The sequence below is a fragment of the Drosophila willistoni genome (assembly GCF_018902025.1).
Source record: "Drosophila willistoni isolate 14030-0811.24 chromosome 2R unlocalized genomic scaffold, UCI_dwil_1.1 Seg167, whole genome shotgun sequence".
Taxonomy (NCBI): domain Eukaryota; kingdom Metazoa; phylum Arthropoda; class Insecta; order Diptera; family Drosophilidae; genus Drosophila; species Drosophila willistoni.
The window spans coordinates 7,926,476-7,953,973 of record NW_025814050.1 but is presented as its reverse complement, the minus strand read 5'-3'; the positions used below and the strand labels follow the sequence as shown (position 1 = coordinate 7,953,973).

Genomic DNA, 27,498 nt, shown 5'->3' with positions numbered 1-27,498 from the left:
CTTTATATGGTCGGAAATGCTTCCTTCTATGCGTTGCACACTTCTGACCAAAATTAATATACCCTTTTTGCAAGGGTATAAAAATCATTAAAATATACTTAATGAAATCCATTTTTTATTTATTTGAAAAATAAATAAAGAGATGTATAACCAAATTTATTTAACGTATTTTAATATTTGTCATTGTGAGTCTATTCCAGTTCTTTTACACCAATAAGCTTTTAAATTGTTTTTAACTCGGTATAGAGTTGAGTTTTTAAACTTATTTTAATTCGTTTTAGAGTTAAGAAATAGCATTAAGCATAGCATTACTTAAATTATGAAGGAAGCTTTTAGGGAATTCCCCGATAAGGGTAACCTTAGGCTAAAAACTAATAATTACTTTTAATACAGTTAAACCCCGATTATCCGGGACGGTCGGGACCAGAGCCATCACGGGAAAACGAAAAACCCGTTAAATCGAGAGCAAAATATAACCATTAAAAAAAAATGCAACCAAAAGAAATAGAAATAATTATGTATTGTAGTTTGTTTCAGCTTTTAAATTTGTATTTGAAATCACGGATAATAGAGGTAATCACGGTTAACAGTGACAATGGAACAAACTCAACTTCGTCCCGGATAATAGAGGTGTCCGGTTAATGGAAGCCCAGATAATCGGGGTTCAACTGTATATGCTTCACTGAAATGTATAAGTTTTGCAGACTTCGCCAATAAGTTGAGTTTTTGAGGAGTAATATTTTTAGTTTAATAGTTCTTGATAAAAATTTATTCCTCACTTCAAAAGAAGCAAAAGTTATAATTGCATATAAAAGATTTAATGCTTTCGGTTAGTTTCGTTTCAAACCAATAAATTGGATTTGAATGCGTGTAATTTGGATTATAATTTAGACTATAAATAGACTCTAGAGACTATAAAACCCTTGTTAAAACGCAAACTCTTTCATATAAACAACTTAAGAGCAAAATGAAGTCCATAATCTTCTTAGTAGTCGCTTATCTCGCCTATGCATCGGCCTATCGAAACGGGCATTGGTCATTTGGAATTGGCCGATGAAAATAAGAAATAAATAAATGTTTAAATAACATGGATTGGATTTAAATAAATTGATGTTATTGCAGAAGTCTTTTGGAGTTTAGTGATTATTTAAATACCGTACAAATAGAAACGCTTTAATTGCATTACACGGTCTTTTAGAACCAGATTTGACTGGATATAATTTAAGGGACTATTCTTAGTCCCTTAGGTGAGAACTAATAATTGTATTCAATATATGTTTGAATGAAATTTAATAGCTTTGCAGAGTTTGACGATAAGTTGAACTACTAAGGAATAGTCTCTCCTCAAAGAAATCACTTTTTTATAACTAAATTTCCAGGACAATCACAACAAAAATGAAGTAAGTCGTTTGGATCAAATTTGGTATTTTGCTGGATATTAATATCAAATTTAAGTGTGCCAAATTAAATTGCACAAGTCAAAAACTTACGGGAGATAATCGAGTTTTTTCAAATGACGTGGCGGCGGAAAGGGGCATGGTGAAAATTTTAGATAAACTTGATCACTTTACATACCCCAAGAGTTTATATACCAAATTTGGTGGCTGTAGCTTCTATAGTCTCCGAGATCTAGGTGTTCATACAGACGGACGGACAGACGGACAAGGCTAGATGGACTCGGCTGTAGGTGCTGATCAAGAATATATATACTTTATCGGGTCGGTAAAGCTTCCTTCTGCCTGTTACATACATTTTGGCGACTTTAAGAAGCCCTTTCACCCTTTGGGTGTATGGTATAAAAACTGGATCAAAGAAATGTTTGAATTTCATTAGTTTTTCATGGGAGTTTATTCCTCACTTCAATAGAACAAAAAGTAGCAGGTACTCACATAAGATTCTATACTTTCTGTTAGTTTCGTCTCAAACCAATATATTTGATTTAAGTGCGTGTAATTTGAATTATAATGGAACGAATGGAGACTATAAAACCCTTGTTATAAAACTCAAGAGCAAAATGAGGTATATAATCTTTTTAGTAGTCACTTTTCTCGCCTATGCATCGGCCTATCGAAAAACTGGAAAATGGTCATTTGGATTGGGAAGATAATAATAAGAAATAAATAAATTATTAAATAACCCAGAAAGCTTTAGATTGATATTTTTGTAAAAGCCTTTTGAATTTCAGTGATTATTCTATTCAGCAAATAGAAACGCTTTAATTAGATTATACGTCCTTTTTGAAACAGAATTGAATTTCTTCTGAAGTGTAAAATAGTAAAAATGGCAACGCAATGGGAACTGGACCACCTTCTTATTAATTTACTAATAGTATTCCTAGTAATACTTTCGGCACTTGGAAATCCTCCAAATTACCTCGACGAACTGGAACAAAGTCCTGAAGTACCCTTAAGAGAACAAAGACCCAAAAGATCATCAACACTTATGGAATTGGGATGCCGCGGTCATTTAAAAGCTCCATCAAATAGAAATCTATTCTGTAGCTACAATTCCACAACAACTCCCTTTCTACGATTGGCTCCCTTCAAAACGGAAGAGATTAGCCTGGATCCATTTATATTACTATTTCACAATGCCATCTATGATAATGAAATATCATACTTCACCAAAGTCAAACGAAAAGATATGAGAGAAGCTCATACGGATAACTACACCACGCCGAATGAGCAATATCGCATTATGCAGGTGAAAGTGTACGAGGGAATCGGTGATAAAATGGATAAAACTCTACTTGAACGTGTTAAAGATATATCGGGCCTTAGTGCTGGAAACAAATCAGAACTGGCCGCTGGAAATTATGGTCTAGGTAGTTATTTTCCTGAGCATTCTGATTATAGAGACATTAAAGTATCCCCTGTAAGTGAAGTCTTAATTCTCCAAGAAAATTTCTTTCTAATGTGTGAAAAATTTAGGAACTAAATGAGACAGGCGATCGACTAGCCACAATTTTGTTTTACGTAAGACAATCTGAACTTCGTTTTATACTTTTAATACTCAATAAAAACTTATTCTTCTTCTTCTAGCTATCTGATGTAGCACAAGGTGGTCACACCATATTTCCACTTGCCAATGTGACTGTGCAGCCAAAGAAGGGTTCCGCCTTGTTTTGGTTTAATTTGCATAACGATGGCGAACCGAATATAAAGAGTTTACATGGAGTCTGTCCAATAATCGAAGGCAACAGATGGAGTAAGTATTAATGATATAACCATGAAATCTTCTCGTAAAAGAACCGTTGAAATTGACCTTTAAAAGCATCAATGCGCCGATGCCAGATCGATAAGGCAAATTTATAAAAGATCATACACAGAAAGAAAAACTGCGTATCTCTTTTTATAATAATATAAATCATTTTACCTAAAAATAGCAAAACCAGAGTGCCGGGGCTAACTTTGACCCTTGCATGTTTTTGATACTCTTATCTTCTGTTAAAAGTCTAATTAGCATAGCAAGTAACGAAGTTATTGATCAAAGTCACTGTTTACCACCGATTGTTCCTACGGAATCTATATGATATAGTCACCCGATTTTGATTAAATTTGGCACAGTCATTTATAGGTGTAATAAGCTTACCAATATTTAATTTTACGACAATAGCTCAAAAAATAACAAAGTTATTGAGAAATGTCACTGTTTAAAACTTTGTCGTTTGTATGGGAGCTATATGATATAACGATCACATCCGGCTGAGTACGAGATATACAAACTGTGTAGTATATACACGCATGAAAAATTTCAACCCTGTAGCTCTAACAGTCTATGAGGAGTTTACGTTGATCCAGGACGGACGGACATGGTTTTATGAACTTGTCTCGTCGTGCTGATCAAGAATATATATTTTACAAGGCCGAAGATTCTTCCTTCTATGCGTTGCACACTTCTAACCAAAACTATTATATCCCTTTTGCAAGGGTATAATAAGGGTAAATGCTTTATAGTCGAACCTCAGCTATTTTTAGCTAGTTTTTTTTTTAAAATTTTCAACAAGTCGATTAGGAATTGATCGGGTTTTTCGAGATCACCGATATTTAAATTTATATTACCTGAATTAATTACTAAGTGAAGCTCCATTTGGGCTAACTTATTTTTGGTCCAAAAATGCAATTAATCGATTAAATTCTTGAAGCCGTAAAGTTTCGCTTTTTGTCGTGTCCATACTACTGGACTGACTTTTATGTTCCCTCAAAATATTCATCAAAGTTTTCTGTTTGTCCTATTAAATTGTGTAAAAATGTTCTCACTTTCTATGAAATAAAATTACCTAAATTTTAAAAAGGCTAAATGGTGAAGCTGAAGAAGTTGCACTACTTGCCACTTGAATAGGACACCTTTTAAATATGCTTTCTTTACAGATGCTCATAATGTGTATATATAACTTGGCTGTATTCAGTCCATTCGATGTATGGATAGATATTATAAATTTAATGCGCCAAGTTTGATTGCAATTATTAAAATATGCGGAAGCAATTAGTTTTTTTTATTAATACTGAGGCGGAAGAGGACATGACAAAGATTGAAAATAATACATAAGTTTGAAATGAAATTTTCCCTTATTGACTTCGATACATTAATGTAAATATATAGTATGAATCATGGCTAAATAGATTTAGCTGACTAGAGTCAGCTCTTGAAAGAATGGAACTCTTATTAAGGTTAAGGTCAAAACCAGCCACTTAAGATACACGGTTCTCGTCAATATGGTATATATTTTTGTCTACTCCTTTATTATATATTATGTATCCATCCTGTTTTATATATCTATCTCAGTAAAGCGATCGATAAAAAAAGATATTGAAGCTAGAAGTGGGATGGAATCGTTGAAATTTTCTGAAAATAACATTTATATTAATTTATATTTATATTAATCTATTTTCAGTATTGACCACAACGTTTTTTGAGTGGGATCAAATGTTTAGGAAACCGTGCTATAAATAATTTATGTTTCTTAAGTATGAAATTCTAGTAGTTTTATTTCCATTAAATTTCTATTAAATGAGCTTAAAAACATATAAATATTTATTAAAATTATGATTACTGATTGTGAGACCTAATTGACTTACTACGTATGTTAAAATATTAAATATATTAAGTGAAAGGAGTCTTATTATATGATGTAAGTATTTTACACGAGATATTAGTAAAATTTTTGTTGGCAGTGTCTTTGATATATTGTATCAATATAAGTTAAAAATCTAGATCTCTGCACTTTGGTTGGGATTGGTGTCATCCAAAGTCTTGGGATTGGGTGGCTTATAGAACCACCAGGCGCATAAAAAGAAGACGACAGAGCTTAGCTTACAAATCAAAGCCAAAAGCCACATATATCTAGAATTGGAAAAAAAACTAATTTAATTAATTGTTTTGCATTTACAAATTTTTGTTTAAGACTTGCCGACTTATGTAGAAATTGTCATAGACCAAACAGGCGCCGCCTTTCTCTGTATCACAAGATTCATGCCACAAAATGCAGGATTCATCAATTAGGGCGCCAAAAATCAAAGGAGCTGGAATGGTGCCAAGTAAACGGACTTTGATCCATTGCAATCCCAAGGCGAATGAACGCTGCTCGTCTTGAACACATCTGTTAAAGGAGAATTAATTAAACATTAGTCAACTTATTAGCAGTGAGTTAGTTTACCTCAAAGTAGCCGAAAGGGCTGGCATGGTGGCCACAAAGGTGAAGATCATCAATATAAAACAGAGACCCACAAATAGGGGTAAACTGTCACAAGTCGAATCGCACATTAAGTTGGTGGCATCTGGCAGATCTGCGAAATCCTTTAATCCACGCTCAATGCAACTGCAATTGTGATAGTGTTTCACCATATCCACTTGATCCTCTCTTTGACAGCCAGCAAAACAGGGACTATAGTACATGATTCCATCGATGCCACAGATTGGATCATAATTCGAGCGAGTGCAGCCACAATTTTCATTGCATTTGGCCTCCAAATTGAAGCTGGAACTCCTTGTGTGATCATGTGCCGTAGTGACACCAGCAAATGGAGGATTCGGGCATGAGACCAAGAAACAGAATGTAAACAAACTCGCTATCAAACTGGCTAATAGACACATCTTGATGATGCCATTGCAAGCGAGTTGCCATTTCTTGACCAAATAGCCACCCAGAAATGTTCCACCACCGCCAGCTGGCACGGTAATCAAACCCATAACCAAGGCCGACAACATGGGTGAAATACTAAATTGATTCTCAATTTGTTTAGGCAAAAACGCTGCAAACCCGGCAATAACCAGACCCTCGGTGGCTCCAGCCAAGTTAAGAAAAAAGAATGTGGGATTCTTGAGGAGGGCTAAAACAGCTTTCGGCAACTCTCCCAAACGTCGTTTGCTGCCCTCATTTGTTTCCGTCTTGGTCTTTTCCTTGGTTGAGACATGGGCCTCTGATATTTTAGCCAATTGTAATTTCTCCGAGCCAGGCAACGATTTTGGATAACCAAAGATGGGTATGGCTATCAGAACACAAATGAATGCTGCGAAAATGAATCCCATCCACCAGGCTCCTATCCACACTTTACTCTCACTGGTTAAACTTAGTCTAAAAGAAAAAAAAAATTGTGTTTATTATTTAATTGGCTTTGAAAGATTTTAAATTGGGTTACATAAGTTTAACTAATAAATAAACTTTAAAGATGTTTTTTTTTTAATTTACAATTTTGAATTTTTTGGTTTTTCTTAGATTGTATTGTCGTCAATTTCAAACCTTCTAGCTGTTAGAATCGGAATTCAGAATGTTTCAGATGTTTAGCAAAATTAATTTCGATCCGACGATATATACATCAGGATTTTTTGCAAAAATTGGCGCAAAAATTCAGTTTTCGAGATTTTATTGTAGATTGAAAGACAATACTCTAACTTGAGAATAAAAACATAAATTTTTCAAATACTCGGAAAATTGATTAACTATCAAGGACTTGTTGAAAATATGTATAGTAAGATATTCAATATTATAATATGTATAATATCTAATATGAAAGAAAATATTATTAGCAGATTTCGTTATCGCCTCATGGACTTATGTATCATATTTCTGCTGAAACCCCTAAACCAGTTGCGAATTATAAATTAAGAAAAAATAACGGCATTGAAGGATTTTTGAATCAACACTCTCAACGCTCTAAAAATTTAGTTTTTCAAATTTTAAGAACAGAAAGATTGATCAAAACAAAGCATTGTGGATTTTTCTTGAATTGAAAATAAGAACCGTAAGGAAACTGGTAAATATATTGGTGACATGGTGAATGGAGAATTGAAAAATTAATCTTCAAACCTTTATTAAAGATTCATAAGTTAAACAAATTTTAGTTATCAACTTCTGTTATATTGTCTTAAAGTCCAAAAAAAATTAAGAGTAAGTAAACAAATTTAGATATTTTGAACAATTTTCCAATTTACATTGTGGGACAGAGTCGTAGGTCATCATAATCGTGCTTTCCCTTAATGAAGTATTAGACCATAAATTAACCGTGAATGGGAATTTATTTTGTAAGCATCTGAGACCCTTAAAAAATGCCCGCAAATAATATTAAGCTTATAAAAACAAATGGCATACAAACAAAGAAAACAAAAAACCACAAATAAAACAAAAAAACATATAAAAAAAATAAACATAAACCAAATTTTCATGTATTTCGCATAATTTACAGCAACAACAAGCAAAGAGCAGAGGCAAAAAGTCACTCCCAACATTATGACTTATGGCATCACCTTGACAATAAGCCATGCGGTTTATTTACACACTCCTGGCCCAGGACATGATCCTGAATGTTGAATGCGGTTGGGTGACCCGCCCACCCCATATATTTATTCCTCTGTAAATGTGAATCAAACAAATACTCTCCGAGTCTCTCATTCGCACCTTATTTCCTCGTTGTCAGCACGAAATGTTGTTTTATTAGTCTCTGGAGATATTTACCCTGCATCGTGTACTCTCTGCCTTGTGGGCATGTTACAGCGCCAAGGTTGCCAAGGTAACAAATAAGCTTCAGCATTGCCATCCCTTCCGCCTACTATTTCTTCTCTTTGATTCACATCTACCTTATGTTGTTTGCCTCTGTTTGAACACTCAACACTGGTTGAGTTCTGGCCAAACCCCCTTCCTCATCATCATCATCATCATCGTCATCATCATTATCATCGTCTGGTTTGATAAGTTGCGCAATTTATAACAACCATTATCAGCTTATCAATTTGGTACTCACTGTGTTGGATCCACGGTCATCCAATCGGTATAAATGAGCAACAATTGTCCACCAAGCACATAGCCAATGGCTGGTCCCACAGTCGCCATGGTATAGTAAATGCCTAGGGGAAAAGATTTGAATTAAAAGTTTTACATTTTTTACAGATATTTATCACTGAATTTAGATAAAGGAATTCTTAAGCCTTTTCTCCAGACCTTTATTTACTAAGTTGAAGTAAACCGACTAATAAGTGAAGATTTGAAGTGCTTTTTGCCATGACGACCTAAAATACTTTTTATTGGTATAGCAACTTTGCAAATTAAACTATTGTCCCAATAATATAAGAGCAGAGATCATATGTGTCCCTATTCAAAAGTGAGTAAGTCAGTTCTAGAAAGAGAAAAACGAGGCGAGCTAGAACAATAATCAACTATCTATATATGAATTTATGTATTTTTGCGATTTATGATTCAAACACCATACCATCTTGAGATAATCTATGGTAGGTCTGAAAAACTATTGCATTTCTTACTAAGATCAGTTGGTTACCTACTTCTTCTATCTCAAATTATTTAGTTATTAATATTAGGTTCTAAATCATATACTAATTGAAACTCAAAAGTAGAAAAATGATTTCTTTTCTTTTTTAATATTATCATCATAAATGTTTCCCAATATGGAACAAAGACGATTGAAAGATGTGGACTTTGCACATGTAAGCTTTAATTTATAATTCCCAACTAGTTTTAACTATGCATTTATGTTATGGCTTTTGTAAGCCTTTTGTTGTAGTTCCCAACTGGTTATAGCTAATGTAAGTATTATTATGTCTTTGCAACTCTAGAATTCTTTACAAAAAGTCTGTTCATTTTTCAAGGCATCATGTTGACTTATTAAATGTAGAACGAACTGAAATTGAGAATCCCATTAAAATTGAATGTATTAAACCTCGTGAAAAATTGAGTTATATTTTTTAAAGTTTTTGATCAAAGCTAAGTCTAGATACGTCTATTATACGACAATCAAAGCAAGGTTATGCCCATTACTTTAGTTAGTTCCGTTGAATCAAGAAATAATTCTAGTAGAGGTTCTTAAATGTTGCAAGTTAACAAATTTGAATGCCCTTTCCCTGCCTAAGTCATATCGGCCAATCTTGCTTATTAATGTCAACTAGACTTTAATACACATATATCCTATCATATGACTGCATCTTAATTTGCATGACAAAACTCCACAAAATGAGCAGAAGGGCAAAGCCTCCCAACCTTTGATCTCTAACGAAGATAGGGTCTGAAAATGGAGATACAAATAAATTGAGAAAAATGCCAGAAACCAATTTCAATTGTCTTTCAAAGAGTCAGATGAAGCAGCTAAAACTGAAACTGTATGGCTTTGATAATTTGCTTGACGTCTTTGCTTTCTTTTTGCACGATAAACTTAACTAAGAGGCAATAAATTTAGCTGGCGTTTACTTGTCTCCCTTCTGTGTCCTTATGGCCCGCCTTAGTCAGCAGCTCTTTAAAATTGGGTCAACAAAGGGAAAGACGATGTAGACGATGTCCTCATACTTATACCCGGAAGGGCTGTACGGAATAGTGTACACAGTATTTACATCTCTTTGTAGCCTGACAAATAAAAATAAATATGCATATGTGAGTAACTGATACTGTTTGATATGTCTAGCCCGGTCTAAGCTCCCCTTACGCCCCTCCTCTAACCATTGCCACTTTGTGAGTAAGACAAAAGTTTTTATCAATGGAACTGCGAGTTTGCTGTTTAGTAACTTACCCAAGTAAACAGATGACATCTTCTTGGAGACATTCTCATCGATATATGTGACGCCCAATGTAAATAACGGCGATGCTCCAGCTCCATGCAAAAGTTGAGCTCCAAAGAATAACCACACGGTCCAACTTAAACTCTCGTTCGCCTCCTGTCCCATACCCATATCCTCACTCGGTTCACAGGAGTGCTGCTGCTGCCAATACAAATATTTCCGATTACGTTGCAAAGCAATTCGATTTCTCCTTTAACTTTACCATTGTCTGATTTGGATTTAAGTTCCCCATTTCACAGACATTTGCCTCGGCTATGGTGGCCCGATAATTGCCAACCAAGAAATTTGGCATAAGAAAAACCAACGAACCAAGTCCCATCACCAACAGTCCAATGGCTATGAAACGCGGCTTGGATGCTCCTTTGCGTCCACCATAATATGTTACCGGCACCAGGCAGACAAACGAGGCCAAATCATAGCCACTGGCCACCAAACCCATTTGCCTCGAACGTAATCCAAAACGTCTTTCAATTGTGGATATCGAAACATTAATCAGACCATTTACAATTAATCCTGTAAAATAAATATTGAAAAATTTTACAGAACTGTCTTCAAGTGTTTCAAAATTTAAGTTAAGCTGCTTAGGTTAAAGCTTCAAAAACATAAAGTCTTATATTACTTGAACCATAGTCTTCATTTATATATGGTATCTCTTATGTTTTTAATTAATTTAGTTAATATTTTATAGTCAAAGTGAAAGCTACTGGGCCGTACAATAAAAAGAGCCTTTCGCCTTACTATCGTCAAACAAATTCTTTGGATATTTTCAACCAAAGAACCAATTCTATTAAAAATTCATACATTTGTCCAGAAAATCCTGAATTTGAAAAGTTTCTAAAAGTTGTGCAATTGGCATATAGTTAATGTATACCTACATATATACTTTAAGCTAATATACACAAATATAAGTCTGTAAAAATCTACCTTCCTGGAAACAGAAGTCTTTCTAATAAAACGTAAAGCTCTTTAGACTTTTTTTTTAATTTGGCAGGATACTGTAGGTTAATAAATCAAAATTGTTATAGATAGACCAAATGCTAACTCTATTAAGTGAGATGAACAGCTCAGCTAAACAAAATCGAACTTTTTTAGCAGCAAAGATCTCATAAACGTCCTAATCGTAAGTCGATTCAAAAATTTTATAGGAAACTGATTAAAATTAAAAAATTATTTTCATAAATTTTCTGCTAGTATAATACAAAAAATTTCAGTTCTTGATCCAATCTAATAAAGTTATACAGCGAGAATTAAGTGTTGAAATTTTTTGATTTCATTTTTGATTCAATTTTTTGATTTCAAGTACATTTGTTCACAATTTTGTTGTGGCTATACTTGGATTTGTAAAAAACTAGAGTTAATCGACAAAAACTAACTTACTAACCTATATAAAATCCAAAAAGATTAGCCGGTTTAACAAGATACAAAACCCAACCATTCTTTTCCAAAATCAACACCATTTACCGACTAAAATAAATAATTAATGAAAATAAAATTTTTAATAGAATCAACAATTTTCAATTTTCTAGGACCTTTCTTATTTCCAAAAATAATAAAGTTTAAAGAATTTTCTACATACAAATAACAGTTCTAAATTAGGGTAATATAAATTAGCTAACTTATATTTCGCATAATTTCACTTAAAATATATGGCCTAACTAGAAGTCTGTTTAATTGTTTGCTTTTATGACAACAACAAAGCATTTTAATGGTATGGAATCTATATTCCCTCATGAGTCGATACATTTGGGATATCCCATTCATAAATATCCGATAACTTGCTTTAATTATTGACTTGGCTAATTAAGAAAAATTGTATACATGCCAATAAATGTAAAAACAGAAGATTGTCACGTAGGCGTCAGCACTTCACTTCAAGGCAAAGGTTAGCTACATACTATACCCCATCTCATCTTCATCCCCTCACACCCATTTTCCCTTCATCCCCAGCTTTTAGCAGCTTCTTTACTTTAGCTCTAAGGAAATTGAGCAATATTATATTATTGCACTTACTTCATGGGGTAAACGACTTGTGAGTACTTTTTCTTTTCTCCACTTGTCCTCCTCAGTCTTTGGAGTGAGGAAATCCTAGACCTGTGTCCAGTATCAAGCAGGTCGATTATTGAAAAATAAATTGAATTTGTTGTTGGAAAAAAATCATATTCTATGCAACACAATAGACTCTACTTTGGGACGTGTGACAAATATTTATTTATAACAAAATATTGCCCCTAAGCGCAAAATCAATTTGTCGTAAAGATATTTAATTTATGACCCCACATCCCCGCTGTCCATTCTTCTCTTTGTACTTATTGTATTAAGATCTGTTGTTGGTGACAACTTGCCACTAGAGTCGTAAATTCATCGCTTCCTTTATGACACCACCAGTCGAGGGATGATGCCCCAGATAGAGGGATGAATGAAATAGCAAAAACATCCATTTTTATCTACTAGAAATCCAGGTGAAAAATCATCTGAAAATCAATTTTTTTTGTATTAAATTTGGGTAAAAAAGTTAAAAAAAAAAACTAATAATCTAAAACTTTTTTATTTAAGGACTTGCTTTTTTTAAATTTTTTTACTATATTTCCTAATGTCAATGGACAAGTTTGAAATGATTCAGTTTTTTTTTTTGAACATTGTTATATTAAACAAAATTCTTAAGGCAAAATCAAATTGGGTGAATTTCACTTCAGAAGTAACTTTTTGCATTATTTTTTACTTTAAGCCGTAAACTCGAATTAAGCTTTAATTCGTAACCTCGTCTAAAAAATCGTATATTTTCATGTCTTCGAATTATATACTCAAATATGTACGTCTGTACATACATATATCAGATTAATATTGTAACTAAATCGGGAGTACAAACATTTTTATCATAATTTATAAGGCTCATACAATTTGACGGCTTTTCAATAATATTAAAAGATGTTAAATATAATTCCATACTTATTTACGTAGTTAATCTATTGGAAACTCTTAGGGCTAGCATGATTGAAATAAAAGTCAGACTTTTAATATTAATACGGACATTCTAGTCTAATCGTTAGATGAAAACTTTAAGCTACATATTTTAAGAGACTTCGAGATCACTTAGAAGTTAGTTAAGAAACACGTCGGTTATACTTTATCTAACCCTTTTTTAATAAGTTGGGAATTTAGTTTTTAAGGGCTCTATATATGCTTGGTGATCTCTAGGTAAATTGGTGATAATGATAAAGATAATGAATTGATATTTTTTTAATTGAAGCCTTAAATCCATTATGCATGTAGCCATTCAATAACAAATAGTTTATAAGCTTTTTGTATTATTTATAAAGATTTAAGTCTTAAACCCTGCATTTATTCTTGAAAATCCTTCATATTTTACTTATTTTATAACTATATCCAAGGTGTAAGATATTATGTTTTATCACAAACAAACACCTCTTTGATATGGTCTAAATTGCTTTTAAATTAAACCTAATATATTAACTGGTTAAAATAAAAATGGTTTTAGTATAATAATTTGTTTATATTATACAGTAAAATATTGCAAATGAGGTCATTATGAAAATTTCCAACGCATTTTTTTCGAAATTCTTACGTAACGGACAAAAACTAAGCACAAGTCCGTGATCAGCACCCCCAAATCACTTAAAGAGATCACAACCTCATGTCGACCTGTGTTAAAAGCATCCATTTTTTATCAAAATTTAAATATTTTCGGTTTTAATCATTTATTTATTAACCTGTATTTATTTCATTGATTGACTAGTTATTTGGTTATGAATTTCTATCAAAAGTAGTAATGGTTTATAAAGGGCATCTAGTGTATCTAACTTTTTTATTGGAAAAGTTTTATTCCTTTAGCTTATAAAATTAAGCCTATATCGACATGGCCAATCACGCTGATCAAAAAGATGCATACATATATACAGTGGCGGCAAAAAATTTGCGACATTTTTTTTGAGCTTAAATTCTGATTTCATTCGATTTTTATTTAATGTTAGTGAAAAGTTTTGATGTGTTAATTCATAGCGTTCAATTGGTCATTCTATTCAGATGATGTTCTGCAAATTTCGTGGGCGTATCTCTAACGGTTTTTATTTTTAAATGAATTTTAATAAAAAGCACCAAAATTTTGACACATTTTCAAAATTTCGAGCCAATTTGAAGAAAACATCCTTCTCTGGCTCTGACTAATTTTATAATACTCTAAACGAGGGTATCAAAAACCGACCGTTTTTTGTAGAAAGATAACCAAGTAAATATATTTTCCCTTCTATAATACATTTTCACGGTATAAAGGTAATTCAGTAATTCTTAAGATAACAAGTAGAGTAACTAATTCTGAGATCTGAAACTAATGTAACTCAATCTAATCATATGATGAACAATTTATCTCTATCTACCACTTTGCTGTAGAATATTTTATGAGTTGTTTATGGTTAATAAATGAAAGAACTCACAAGAACCAAGTATATCGAATGGGAAAGATTTGTTGACCAAAGACTTGACAATGATTCGTATTCACACATACAATCTGATCCATTTAGAATTTTCCTTCTCATTAACATAAAAAGATACATGTATGGGATGAATCTATGGGATAAACAATAAATTTGATGCACAGCGAGAGCGAGTGAACGCGGCAATTCAAAATTGTGGCGGATGATTTATGTTAATGCCATGTCAACTGATTAATATTTTCGGTCACGTGCCGGCCATCCATATCCGTGGAGTGTACAGTGTGGACAAACACCGAGGCGAAACAGGGAGGCTGGATCGGAATTGGTGTCATAGCGAAGTTTTGGGCCAGATGCTGGACTTTTGGGGGGTGACATCCACATCGAGGCCAACTGTAGAGGAACAATTCTCACGTAATGCAACAGATGCCAGGAGCCAACCCAAGCACATAAACTGCATCCAAGACATAACTTTAACTACTACAACATCTGGCAAGAGTCCAGAATAGGAAAAGAAAAACAAGAACAATACAAATTCCACTCCTGCATTTTGCTTAACGTTAGCTAATCTCTGTAATACAGTCTAATCTCATGGAACAGGCATCATCCGTGTGTCGTCAGCTTTTGGGTGAATTGGCGAATTTTAATTAACCACATGAGCCTATTCCATGATTTTGCCATGGTTACCGTTTTCGGGAGTTGGGCAAACAACGATTAACATTGTCTTGATTTATGCCCCTATGCTTCTTACCCACACTTTCCATTGCTTGAGTGTCCTACTATGACAACGTCAAGAGCCTTTTCCCTTCTCTATCCATCTTGGCAGTTTAAACTATTCAAAGTGTTTTTTTCTCTCGTATTTTTTTGAGGTTAATGCATCCTCGGGCTAAGCCAAGCGAGTGTCAACCTCAACACAGTGCCTGACTGCTCCTGGGCTGATATTAATTTTTAATTTGCTCCTTTTCACAAATGGGTAAAAAAAAACACCAAACCAAACTCCACTGACCTCCCACTAAACACCTCATTCAAGTGAAATTCTTATCTGTTGCACACAGACTTGGGCTTGAAGAAGAAATGCTCGGGATGCTAATGAAGCGACGCGGATGTTTCTCATCCTTGCAAGCATTCATTGTCTTAGCATAAGTTTCCAAAGCCAAAGGAGTTTCTGGTTTATGGTCCAGATATCTATGTTAGTATGTGTGTAAATAAGTAAGAGTTACTCAGGTTGTTGCAAATATTCATTGGCTTAAGCAGGCAAAGCCAATTTTATTAAATAACTGCCGAAGGATTCCATATTAGAATTTCAAGAATTCTAGTAATAACAATTCAGTTTTACTAACAATTCAATTTTACGAATCACAAATTTTACTAAGAATTCAATATATGAAGTACGATATATCAAAATAGTTAGCCGTTTTTCAATTTAGATTAATACCTTTTTGTTTTCTAGGTTCTTTTATATTTTGTTTACATTTTTCCCCTATATTTTAATACACAGAATTTGCATCAGTTCATTTTTTTATGTGAGTGTTTTAAAATAAAAATCCTTGTTCTTAATTATCGAACTAGTTTATATAATTTCAGCTCCAGAAACACGATAGTAAAATCAGTTTTCGATATATATTCTATTAAATAACTGGCGAAGGATTCCACATTAGTATTTAAAGAATTCTAGTAATAACAATTCAATTTTACTAAATATATGAAGTACAATACATCAAAATAGTTTGCTGTTTTTTAATTTACATTAATACCAACTACTTTCTAATATATTTAATAATTTATTTACTTGCATTTGCTTAAATGCTGCAATTCTTTTTTAAATGTGAATGTTTAAAAATATATACATGATAAAAATAGTTGTTCGTAATTAATTTATATAATTTCATTTACAGAACACGATAGCAAAATCTGTTTTCGGGATCTTAGCGTAAATCTAGTTTGTAGGAATAATTTGGAAAAAGTGTCAATACACATAATTGAAAATGTTACAAGTCTTTTTAGTCTACCCGTTACATCTATTTCAGCTACCCATTATTGATGAACTTATATTTAGGGATTCAAGAAATGCGGTAAGACATTTGGAAATATTTTAATCGGTGCTTAAAAAAATTAAAAAGATTTTACCAACGTTTTCTGGCGAATTTTTCGCTTGAAATTGGGACTTAAATTGGTGTTATTGGCAAAAAAGAAGGAAACCTCAAATTCTGGGTCACATTTCGAGGTTTAGCAACCAGATAGACCGTTAGGCATTTTGGCGCTAAATGACAAATGCCCACACAGCAACAGACGTGGCGGATTATAATACCTTCATATACTATTAATCGCAGATTGAAATGATTCAAGTTAAAAATGTTTTTTTTTTTAATTAATTTTCGTAAAAAAAATGATTTCTAACTTAAGTAGTTGTTCCAATTACTGAAATATTGTTTAATTCTTAGCACAAAATATGTTAACAAAATGTAATAATCTTTTATGAATTTCGCTGGGCGACCATTCTAGTTAACGATCATTAATAATTGCTTCTTGGAACAACTAAAGATTACACATAATTTTTAGTAATTTGGTTATATTTTCTTAAACAGCATAGTTAATGTTTTCCATAAGGCGTATATATGTACCTTGAATATAGAACCTTGTACCACTTGAAAAATGATTTTGAATTTGTACAGGAAACTTCACTATTTATTACTTATAATAATAGTTGTTCCAAATAAAAATTTTTTCGAAGCCGCGACGTTTTCGGTTTTCATACAACTACAAAGTTTACAAACGATTCAAAAACGAGAAGGCCTCAAATTGAGGCCTAAACAAAAAACTATAAATTAATCCTTACTATAAACTGCTAAAGGCCGCAAAAACTAGTTAAATGTACCTACATAATAAAAATATTTAAGAAAAAAGGGTTTTTATAAACTTAACAACAGAAATTTGTATAACGGAAAATTTTAAGAAAAATCATGTGTTTTTGTTTTTACACAAAAACTTGACCTTGAGCTATTTACAAGCAAACTAGAAACGACGCTAATTAAATGTTTTTATGACGAATTTTGAAACACAAGTGTTTATAATTATTAGAACCTGTCGGTGTATTTTTTATTATTTTATATATGTAAGACACCGATGCATATCTTTATTAAAGATTGAGATTAGATACGAAGAAGACACATATACAGATCGCAATACGTATGTAGAGACTCCGGCGGTGATTAAGCTGGGTAAACAAAAACATCTACGATTCTCATTTCAGAGAAATTCCACAATGAAAGATTCTTTTTAGTGTGGGTGGGTGAAGAGACGCCAGAGTTAAACGAATTAAGTGTCACGGCCCACATATGCACATCTGTAGACAGAAAGTCTGAAGCGACATTACCTTGGAGAGCACCTCCCCAGCAGAGCCAGAAGAGAGCCCATTTGGCTGAGCAGAAACATTGCAGCCACTGCGGTGAGAAATTGAACCAGCCGAAACGTTGGTCCATCAAGATGCCATCAGCATTCTTCTCCCGAGCCGATCCCGATGACGAACTACCCACACGACTTGACCGTGCACTATTATTATTATTCACATTCGAACGCTTTGGCGGAACACTTATGGCCAATTCACTGGCATTGGCATCAGTTTCAGCATTTGGAGCCATGGTTATCTCTTTGTTTGTTTTATCAGCGGGAACTTTTCTTTGGCGTTTTGCGATCCGCAACGAACGACGAACAAACTGCAACTGAACGTAAATTTTATTTGAATGGAAGCTCAGCATCAGAATCGCTGTTAACAGCCTCAAGGACTTAACATTAACAGTGCTACGTTTTGTGTGGGTGTGATGTGATGTGTGTGTGTGTGTGTGGCAGGCAAAAGCCACCCCCACTGTTAGTCGAGACGGGAAACAACTTACTCACACTCCCAGTCCCACTCACACACATTCATGTAGTGAATCGTTTTATGAATGAAATTGTAAGCTGCCTTTTGGCACTTTTCCCTCTCACACTTCCTCTCGACCTCTTCTCACACGATTCCATTTGACGTATCAACAGTTGTCATGACTCTGTAATGACATTTAACATATTTTCACTTGCTGTTGCTCTGAAGGGTTGAGGACTTTCTTCTTTTTGGGAGTTTTCCATTATATTTTAATTGGTTAATTTATTTTATTATGGTTAACATTTTTAGTATTATTAGAATTTAATTGAACTGTATTTAAATATTATTCATTACAGAAAGCTATAAATTATAATTAGTTTATTAGCACTGGCGGATCTAGAACTATAAAATGCGGAAACGTTACACCTTAAAGTATGCAATAGGCTGAAAAAGTATTTATTGTTTTCAACAAATTTATCACTTTTCGTGTGAGTTGCAGCTTTGAAATTCTATATAGAGAATCTTTGCATCGAGGATTACATTTTATCCATTTTTTGTGTAGTTTTCAAAAAGCGAACTCTAGTTTTAGACTTTATTAAATCAGATTCATCTTTTTGTAGTAATACTGTATGATATGTAAAAAAGTTAAGTTTTATTCCAATTTAAGATAGTTTCTAGCATAAACTATTAATATATTTATTTCGTCCTCTAGAGTTTTTTTTGTCTACACCGATTTCAATTCAATATAATTATTATTTAATTAAAATCTATAATCTATGTATTGACATTCATGTATTCAACTCATTCAAAAAGAGTTGTAATAAGGACACTTAGTCGGAGAAATTCAGCAGGGACGGACATAGAACAACCAGATAAAACAGCATTTCATGTTTCAACTTCATTTCTTTATATCAACACACAGAGTTAATTTGTGAAAATATACCCAAAAAAATGACTCAAAGATTAATTATGAAACTATGTTTCCTCATAATTATTTCATATTCTACTTTAAAAGAAAACAGACTGCTCATTTGCCAGCATTTCTCCATCACCTTACTCATGTTTTTTCATTCCAAAATCCACCACATTTCTTTGTTGTCAGCACGTAATATTGTTTTATTTCACCCTGGAGATATACCATTTACTTGATGGCAGTTAAGGTTACCTGGTAACATTCAGCTTCATCCCTCACCACCGGGGGGGACAACATAAAAGTCACTTTTCCCTCATTCCTCATTTCGCTGATACATGATGCGTGCAATTAATAACAATCAGTTGAAGGATAACGTATTGAAGTCTCAAATTGAAAATCAATTTTATGGTACTTACTTGGCTATATTTACTCTTTGCCAATCGAAAAGACTATGCGGGAAGGACAATTGGTTAAACAAAATTGTAATACCTGAAGTGAACATAACTTGTTCTTTTGGAGTCCTTAGAGGTAGAGGATTATACATACTACAACGATGTTACTCTTTATTACAAAAGAGCTATGACAAATGTAAATATAAACATTAGCTTCAATCGATTGAAAATTGATTCTTCTTGGCTAGGATATCCCCTTAGGATATATCTGTTAGTTGCTAGCATAAGTATAAATTCTTTTTTGTTTGCTAACAACAAAGAGAAGAAAATATTATGTATTTGCAGACATTTTGCCCCCCTAATCGTCTAGAGAAGTTTTTGCATATCTTCATCAAAGAAATGAGCTGAGCCAACAATAAGGAAATTTTTAAAATAAAACAATAACAGATTTAAAAAAAATATGCACGAAATAGTAAAAATAAAAATAATGACAATAAATTTCAACCAATCGGGAGAAATCAGAAATGGAAATCCCTTATGCATAAGATTTCTTCGGTGTAAACCTTTGTTAAACTTTTTTGTCCTAATAAGATAAATACCTTTTGTTGGACATTCTAAAAAGAATTCCTGTTAGTTAAAACAGATTATTTGGATTTTTTTTTTAAATCCATAAACATAAAATGATTCAGACTTTATTGTCAATAAAATCGTTCAAATTGTTAGCGAACGTTTTAATGTTGCAATAAAAACTTGAAGCTTTAAAATTTAAATTACACATCCCCAATGTTGGCTCCAGTTTTGCTCTAATGGTTGATTAGGCAGAATCTGTCAATACATTACTTGACTTTTGAAATGATAGCCTAGGCTACATAGAAAATGGCATCCTTGTCTTGGCTTAGGGGGTTTAATTTTTAAATGATAGTTAAAGTAAAAAAGTTGTTCTAAAGCAAAAGTGGTGGAAAAACTCTTCGAAACATAAAATTGCGGACTCCTTACCTCTTATGATCCTTTTATTATTATTATTATTTTTTTATTTTAGGTTGACTAATAAGTCAATGGAAATATCCACCTAGAATACTTATAGTTGAAACTAGCGTTTACCCTTCGTTGTGTTTATAAAAATCAAAAGTAAAATACGATTCAAATTTTTTCATTAGCAATATTTTATAAAACGAGAAGCCGTTGGTTGCGCCGAATTTTCTACACCCTTCCAAGAATTTACTTAACTAAATTTAAGATTTCACATATTTTTGTATTTTTTAAGATTTTAGTACATTATGATAAAGTTCTCATTAGGCCTTCTTTAAAAAGACTTGATAATTTTTCTATGGCAGCTGCATATTAGGAATTGCTAAAATTGATCACAATTAGGTAATAAAAACTTTGAATGCCAATTTTGATTTCAGTAGTTTTGGAATTAAGGGCATGAAGTTAATTCGTATAGACGGACATATGTAGCTTTATCGACTCGGGCCATCACGATAATCTATAATTTGTACATTTTTTGTGGTCGGAAACATCTACTTCTCTGTGTTACAAACACTTGGATAAATTTATAAAATCCAAGTGGATAAAAATTTATGATTTTAATAACAAATTAGCGGTTCTATTTATTTCCGATCATTTAAAACTTTAATATTTTATCTCTAATATTTTTCTGAACTACTCTTTTGATTTAATTTGAAATAAAATTTGCTTCGATACTTGATTTAAAGGCTAAAGAGTTTCTTTACTTCTTGACATAAAATTTGACATACTAATATACATACATATGTATATACATACTAATAAATACATGCTACTTAAATATATCGTATTACTATTATAAGCAATAAAATCGAATTAAAAGATTTCACATCAGTCTCCAGTTTGTTCGATTGGTCCGCGATCGACAACATGTGGAATTTTCTTGGGCACCATGCTGATGCAGTCGATGATGGGGCAAACGGAATGGCAGAGACAACAACCAGTGCAATTATCGCCCACCAGAGGCTTGTGGTTGTCCTTATCAAAGGTGATGGCCTGATAGCCGGCATCGCAACAGGTCATATAACATTTTCCGCAATTGATGCACAAATCCTCATTGATTAAAGCCACCTGCTGCTGCTTGACATCCAGAGCTTTGAAGGATCCAATGTGCTTTAGGGCAGCACCTCGTAACTTTGCCAAACTGGAAGCAGGTTTGGGTTTTGTACACATTACGGCTAACTGCTGCTCTTCAGTCGGGGGATCGGGTTGGGTGAAAGTACTTCCACATTTCTCATATAATTGCTCAATGCACAACTCACGTTTACACAGATCTGCACCAAAGAAGCCTAATGGTTGATTTCTGGAGTTTCTTAGGGGAAGAATCGGTTTGCCACGCTGATGCAAGGGTTGGGGCAGACTCTGTCCATCCCAGAGGTGACCATCATTAGGCGGAGGATTGGCTTTAAGGTAGAGTAATGCACGAAGACTACTGCAATAGTCCTCAATTATGGCGAAATTCTGGTTCTGAATGGCTGATGAAATTTGAACAAGTGAGGCACCAGCATGAATGAACTGGAGAGCAGTCTCTCCCGACTCAACTCCTCCAGTGCCTAGAATAGCAATATTTTGCAGCTTTTTAGCAATCGCTGAAATGGCTCGCAATGCCAAGGGACGAATCACACTGCCCGACAACCCACCATATGAAGTAAGTTGCTCCGCGCCCACAGCAGGCCAAGGAGTGCCGTCGGCACGTAGATCCATCAAGGAAGACACCGTATTGATGGCAGTCACACCATTGGCCTTACCATCAACCGCTGCCTTGGCTATTTCCACAATATCCGTAACATTGGGTGTCAACTTGACGTAGAACGGTATCTTGATGGCACCTCTCACCCATCTGCATATATCGGCAACGATTTTCGGATCTTGACCCAAACCCTTCTCGGCCATGCCATTGGGACAGGATAGATTTAATTCCAAGGCATCTGAGCCACAATTGGCTGCTAGTGTGGCCAACTCCACCCAATCAGCCTCCCGATAGTCACACATGATACTGCATATAATCCTATGCATGGGGAAATCCTTCTTCAGTTGACTTATGGCACAAAACCAATAGTCGGCTTTCTTCTCCGAGACAAGTTCTATATTCATAAATGATCCCTGATGATGGGTGGAACCTCTGACTATTCTGGGTGAGACATTTGTCACCTCATCCCTGTCGAGGACCACTGTCTTGGTCACCGCAAAGCCCCAACCATCTTCGAAGGCACGTCGACACATGGCCGCACTAGTTGTCGACGGAGCTGAGGCCAAGCCAAAGGGATTCAAATATTTAAGGCCATTGACCTCCACCGAAATATCCACCTCATCGATTTCTGTGTGAAATAATGGTAGCTCAGCTGGCTCCATTCCCAGTTTCTTTCCTTGGAGCATGCAGTGTATACTACAAGCTGCCACTTTACCATCGTTGACCGCCTCGACGACTGTGTGACCAATGCCAGCTAGATCACCACCGCAAAAGACTCTCGGTACATTGGTGGCCAATGTCTTGGGGTCCACCTTTACCCTACTCCGCTCATCAATTTCCACAGGATATAGAGCTTTCTTTAGTTGATTGTTGGCCACCGTTGAGCCAAAAGCCGAGATCACATAGTCCACTTGAAGACTCATTTTCTCATCTTCTACTATTTCAATGTTGCCCTCTTCAGTCTGAATGGTGCGATGAAATTCCATGCCTTCTATTTTGCCATCACGAACCACTACCTTCGTGGGCATTAGATAGGGTAAAAGTTCCACATATTCCTTCTCGGTAGCCTGACGCACTTGCTCGGGAGTAGCAAATATGTCAGATGTGCCGTGTAGAAACGCCACATACACACGTTTGGCCCCACAACGCAGGGCACAACGAGCACAAGCGAAGGCACCGCCTTCTGCACCAATAACCACCACATTGCCATCTAGCTTGGGCAGTTCAAACTGTATTCTAGGAAAGGATTAGATGAGAAATTTTTGAAAAATCGTTTAACTTTCTTGCCGCCAAATACGAACTTTTTCTTCTTACAGCCGGCACAAAAACCCAGCTTGGAGCCACTGGAAACTCTAGGAAGAAACGTCTTGGATGAATAGTAGCCCATCTGGGCAGTCAAATCCTGAAATATGGGCAACGATACAGGATCTGGTAGACCTATGCCCAAATAAACAGCATCAAAACCTTCCATCAGTAATTTCTGCACATTCAAATCTTCACTTCCCAGCTTCATGCCATTTTTGAATTGAACACCCAGATGTCTAACAAGATTCACTTCGAAATTTACTGCCTCTAATGGCAAACGAAATTGTGGAAACTCCAAGGCAGCCAGTCCACCAGCATATTCATTTTCCTCGTAAATGGTAATGTCTTTGTAACCCAATCGACCCAAGAAAGTGGCACATGACAGCGAGGTGGGTCCACCACCAACGAGGGCAATCTTTTTATTGGCATTCTTGAGATTCTTAGCCTCTGGAGGAACCACTTGACGAACTCCCATTCGTCTAAATACATTAGTGGCAAATTGCTGTAAGCCACCTATATTAATGGGTCCCTCTTCCGTTGCGTGGAGGTTACAACTGCTCTGACAGAGATCACTAGTCGGGCAAACCATGCCACAGGTAAGCCCCAAGGGATTATCCGAGAATATAGCCTTTGCTGCTCCATAATAGTTCTTACTAGCAATGCATCCAATGAAATGGGCAATGTCTATTTGGGTGGGACAAGCCTTTTGGCAAGGGGCATCAGCGCATTTAAGACAACGAGCTGCCTCCTTAAGGGCAGCTCTCTCCGAGAGCGTGGACTCCTTAACGTCCTCGAAATTGTTAAGCAGTGAAGGACGTTCCTTCAAACCTCTCTCTCGCACACGCATCCAGAATTTACGTTCCTCCTTGACCTGAGCAGTGGGCACCATGCGACACTGACGTTTCACGCGAGGATTAAGCTCCAAAACTTTCTAGTAGGAAAACAAAGCATTAATACATTTATTTTAAAAAATTAGCTCCTTTGTTCACCTTGATCTCAGGAGAATCCTTGCTGACATGGTCCACATAGCGTCTTACTATATTCCAACCTTCTACATATTTCAGCTTGAGTCCATCAGCGCAGAAACAGCGATTCATAATTTTTTCTTTCGTGTAAATATATTGTGTGAAAAAAAAATGAAATTTATACCAGATAAGTAAAAAGCCCTGGGAAAATGAGTCAAATCATTACATTTAACTACTATCCTACATTTACAAAAGCAAAGATTACTTAAATTGCTCCACCTGAAACTGCAAAATTAAATTTTTCTAACGTTTAATAAAGTCTTTTGAGAAATGAATTAAAACGAAAAAACAAATGGTTCTAAGAAGTGTTTCTATTAAAGGGAGAGTGCCGGATTAAGCTAGCTCGGGGTCTGTAGGAATTTATATCCAAACTAAAGGTTTATGGGGTTCCAAGTGTAAAAGTAAGAAAACGAATGAAAATCGGTTAAATAGGATTTGCAGAGATGATGGCTTTTTTTTAGAATTTTTACGCATACATCTTTGTTTCATCTGCCTTTTTGTCAGACTATATTTTGGTCGAATTCTAACCGATTTGTATCTCAATAAAATTTATAACCTATATTTTCAAAGGATATTAAAAATTTTGATTTTTTAAATAGTGCATTTCAATTCGATTTTTGAAGAAAATTATAATGTATAGATTGCAAATTTTTTTAAAAATCTGTAAATAATGATAATGCAGTTCCCATGATTTTGATGCACATTGAAAGACACTGTTCTAACTTGAAAGACATGTGTTTTTTAAATACTCCAAATGAGTATTGACTAATTTGTAGCTTCATGAAATTAAGGTTTCTTGGAATATTTGATGCTTATTGGCATTTTTTGTATTACTTTAAAAGATAACTTAATAATGTGAGAAACGTTTCAATCTGAATTGAATTTAAAAGACTTAAAATAAGACATCGCTTTAAAAAATCGATTAAAATTTGGCAAAGTTAAGATTTTTTAAGAACTTTCAGAATTTTTCAAATTAAATTTAGCTCAGACTGTATTTTGGCTACATGAATAAAAATTATTCATTCTTTGAGTGATCAAATATCGTTTTACAGAGCCCTGAAGTGGCAGGACCCCGTAGCATTTGGCACTGTATGGAGAGAATAGGTCTCAAATCCGATTCCGACAATTTTCATACATACAGTATCAAAATGTTTTAGTTAAAAAACATCTTGTAATTATATGGTATAATGGGGTTTCTAAAAATTTAAAAAATTAAAATGGAATTATAACCTTTTAGAATTTAAAAATTTGTTTCCAGTAAAGCGTTCTAAGCGATTAGTTGATTATTATTTTATACAGATGTGTTTGGTCCTTTAGTAGAACATTCAAGATATGTAAATTAACAAATATTTAAAGCAAAAATAATCGATATTTTAAAATTCTGAAATTGAAACATTACGTTAAGAAACAATATCGAATTTTAAATTAATTTTTACAATTGATGCAAGTTGTTCCCATTTTATATTTCAATTTTAAAGATCGATTTCTATTTGAAATCGATTAGAAAACGAGGCAAATATTGTTTTTAAGGATAACATATTGAAAGAACTTAATAATTTTCAAAAATTATTGTTGAGCCCTTGATAATAGACGAAAGAGCGTCTTAATACTGCAATTCAAGACAACTTAGATTAGACTCTAATTGAAATATTGAGGATAGGACTAATATTAAATCCTTCTATCCCTCTTTTTAACCAATTCAAAATCAAATTTAATTATTTCATTACAACTTTCAAATATTTATTCAGTAAATTGTTTAGTAATTTTTTGTTTGTTTGTTGTTTTTTTTTTCTCTTTTTATTTTTTGTTTGTGTTGTTTCTTTTCTTACTAAGTTTATAATTTTCATACATTCATACATTTTGCAAATTTTTCACAATAATAAATTTTTAGTATTTAATATAATTTTGAAAAACACAAATTTTCACAAAAATAGTTGCTGAATAGTGTAGACCTCTAGCTATAAGGCGAATTTTTAGTGGATCATAGAAAAACAAAAAATAAGAAAATAACGAATAATATAAAATAAGAAAAAATTAAAATATATACACACAAATTTACACATATACATACATATATATATATATATATATATATTTGAAAATCTGACATTCATTTTGGTTTTTTATTTTGTAAATTAAGTACGATGAAATATTAAGGTAAATGTTTACAGTGTTCAGCATTGCATAAAAATTTGGAAAAATTGTTGAATGGAAAGAAAACAAAACAAAGAAAAAAAAAAGATAAACAACTTGTTTTTCTGTACTTTTGTGTTTTTAACTACTTACATATATATATAGTTACAATTAGTTTATATAGATGTATTATAAAAAGGTGGAGAACAAAAAACAAAATAAAATCCACATAACAAAGAAATAAAAACTCAAAGTTTAGATTTAGTTGTAAAATTGTTTATATGCTGTTGCTGGAGCGGGGATTATACGATCCCCACTTAACTTATATCGTAAAATAGAGTACACACACGCGATATTTACAGGAATTCCATAGAGAAATGTATTTGATTTTCTATGAAAATGAAATATATGTCTATATATATATTATTTTGTTTAAGTGGCAAATTATCAGATGTTCCCAAAAATCGAGCAATTTGAAAAGTTGTATTCAGTTAGTATAACAGATATGCATGAGGGTTGGGGGATTTTGGGGGTGGCGGGGTGTTCGGGCGGGTCTTGCGCATCCATTAAGGTATGCACTTAACTTGTGTATATAGCTTTTGGTTATAGATGCAGATACATTTCAATGTATCTATGTATGTATGTATGTACGTACAG

The 27,498-nt window shown here is 33.8% G+C and overlaps 3 protein-coding genes across 3 annotated transcripts; 1 reads left to right on the top strand and 2 right to left on the bottom strand.

Moving 5' to 3' along the window:
* The first annotated feature begins 1,279 nt into the window (after nucleotides 1–1,279).
* On the top strand, nucleotides 1,280–5,043 carry LOC6644436 (prolyl 4-hydroxylase subunit alpha-2). The gene is made up of 5 exons (XM_023176646.2): nucleotides 1,280–1,400; nucleotides 2,247–2,874; nucleotides 2,931–2,975; nucleotides 3,042–3,207; nucleotides 4,895–5,043. Exons 1-5 carry the CDS (start codon nucleotides 1,396–1,398, stop codon nucleotides 4,951–4,953), a joined length of 903 nt encoding a protein of 300 aa, XP_023032414.2. The 5' UTR covers nucleotides 1,280–1,395; the 3' UTR covers nucleotides 4,954–5,043.
* Nucleotides 5,019–18,233, bottom strand: LOC6644435 (solute carrier organic anion transporter family member 4A1). Its single transcript, XM_047010768.1, has 7 exons — nucleotides 17,875–18,233; nucleotides 10,259–10,569; nucleotides 10,008–10,197; nucleotides 8,238–8,340; nucleotides 5,657–6,574; nucleotides 5,411–5,599; nucleotides 5,019–5,343 (listed from the first exon to the last, which is right to left on the bottom strand). The coding sequence occupies exons 1-7, from the start codon at nucleotides 18,137–18,139 to the stop codon at nucleotides 5,211–5,213; spliced, it is 2,109 nt and encodes a 702-aa protein (XP_046866724.1). The 5' UTR covers nucleotides 18,140–18,233; the 3' UTR covers nucleotides 5,019–5,210.
* Nucleotides 18,234–21,366: 3,133 nt separating this feature from the next.
* LOC6644270 (dihydropyrimidine dehydrogenase [NADP(+)]) lies at nucleotides 21,367–24,866 on the bottom strand. The gene is made up of 3 exons (XM_023176775.2): nucleotides 24,673–24,866; nucleotides 23,680–24,614; nucleotides 21,367–23,614 (listed from the first exon to the last, which is right to left on the bottom strand). Exons 1-3 carry the CDS (start codon nucleotides 24,778–24,780, stop codon nucleotides 21,520–21,522), a joined length of 3,138 nt encoding a protein of 1,045 aa, XP_023032543.1. The 5' UTR covers nucleotides 24,781–24,866; the 3' UTR covers nucleotides 21,367–21,519.
* Nucleotides 24,867–27,498: the final 2,632 nt, after the last annotated feature.

Bases quoted from the DNA above. Each gene is read 5' to 3' on its own strand.
- LOC6644436 (XM_023176646.2), top strand. The intron at 2,976-3,041 runs GTAAGACAATCT...TTCTTCTTCTAG, and splicing joins TAGCCACAATTTTGTTTTAC to CTATCTGATGTAGCACAAGG. The intron at 3,208-4,894 runs GTAAGTATTAAT...ATCTATTTTCAG, and splicing joins AATCGAAGGCAACAGATGGA to TATTGACCACAACGTTTTTT.
- LOC6644435 (XM_047010768.1), bottom strand. From the start codon at position 18,139: ATGGCTCCAAATGCTGAAACTGATGCCAATGCCAGTGAATTGGCCATA. The intron at 10,570-17,874 runs GTAATGTCGCTT...TTTATTTTACAG, and splicing joins CTGGGGAGGTGCTCTCCAAG to GATTAATTGTAAATGGTCTG. The intron at 5,600-5,656 runs GTAAACTAACTC...CTCCTTTAACAG, and splicing joins GCCCTTTCGGCTACTTTGAG to ATGTGTTCAAGACGAGCAGC.
- LOC6644270 (XM_023176775.2), bottom strand. From the start codon at position 24,780: ATGAATCGCTGTTTCTGCGCTGATGGACTCAAGCTGAAATATGTAGAA. The intron at 24,615-24,672 runs GTGAACAAAGGA...TTTTCCTACTAG, and splicing joins AGGATTCTCCTGAGATCAAG to AAAGTTTTGGAGCTTAATCC. The intron at 23,615-23,679 runs GTTCGTATTTGG...ATCCTTTCCTAG, and splicing joins GCCGGCTGTAAGAAGAAAAA to AATACAGTTTGAACTGCCCA.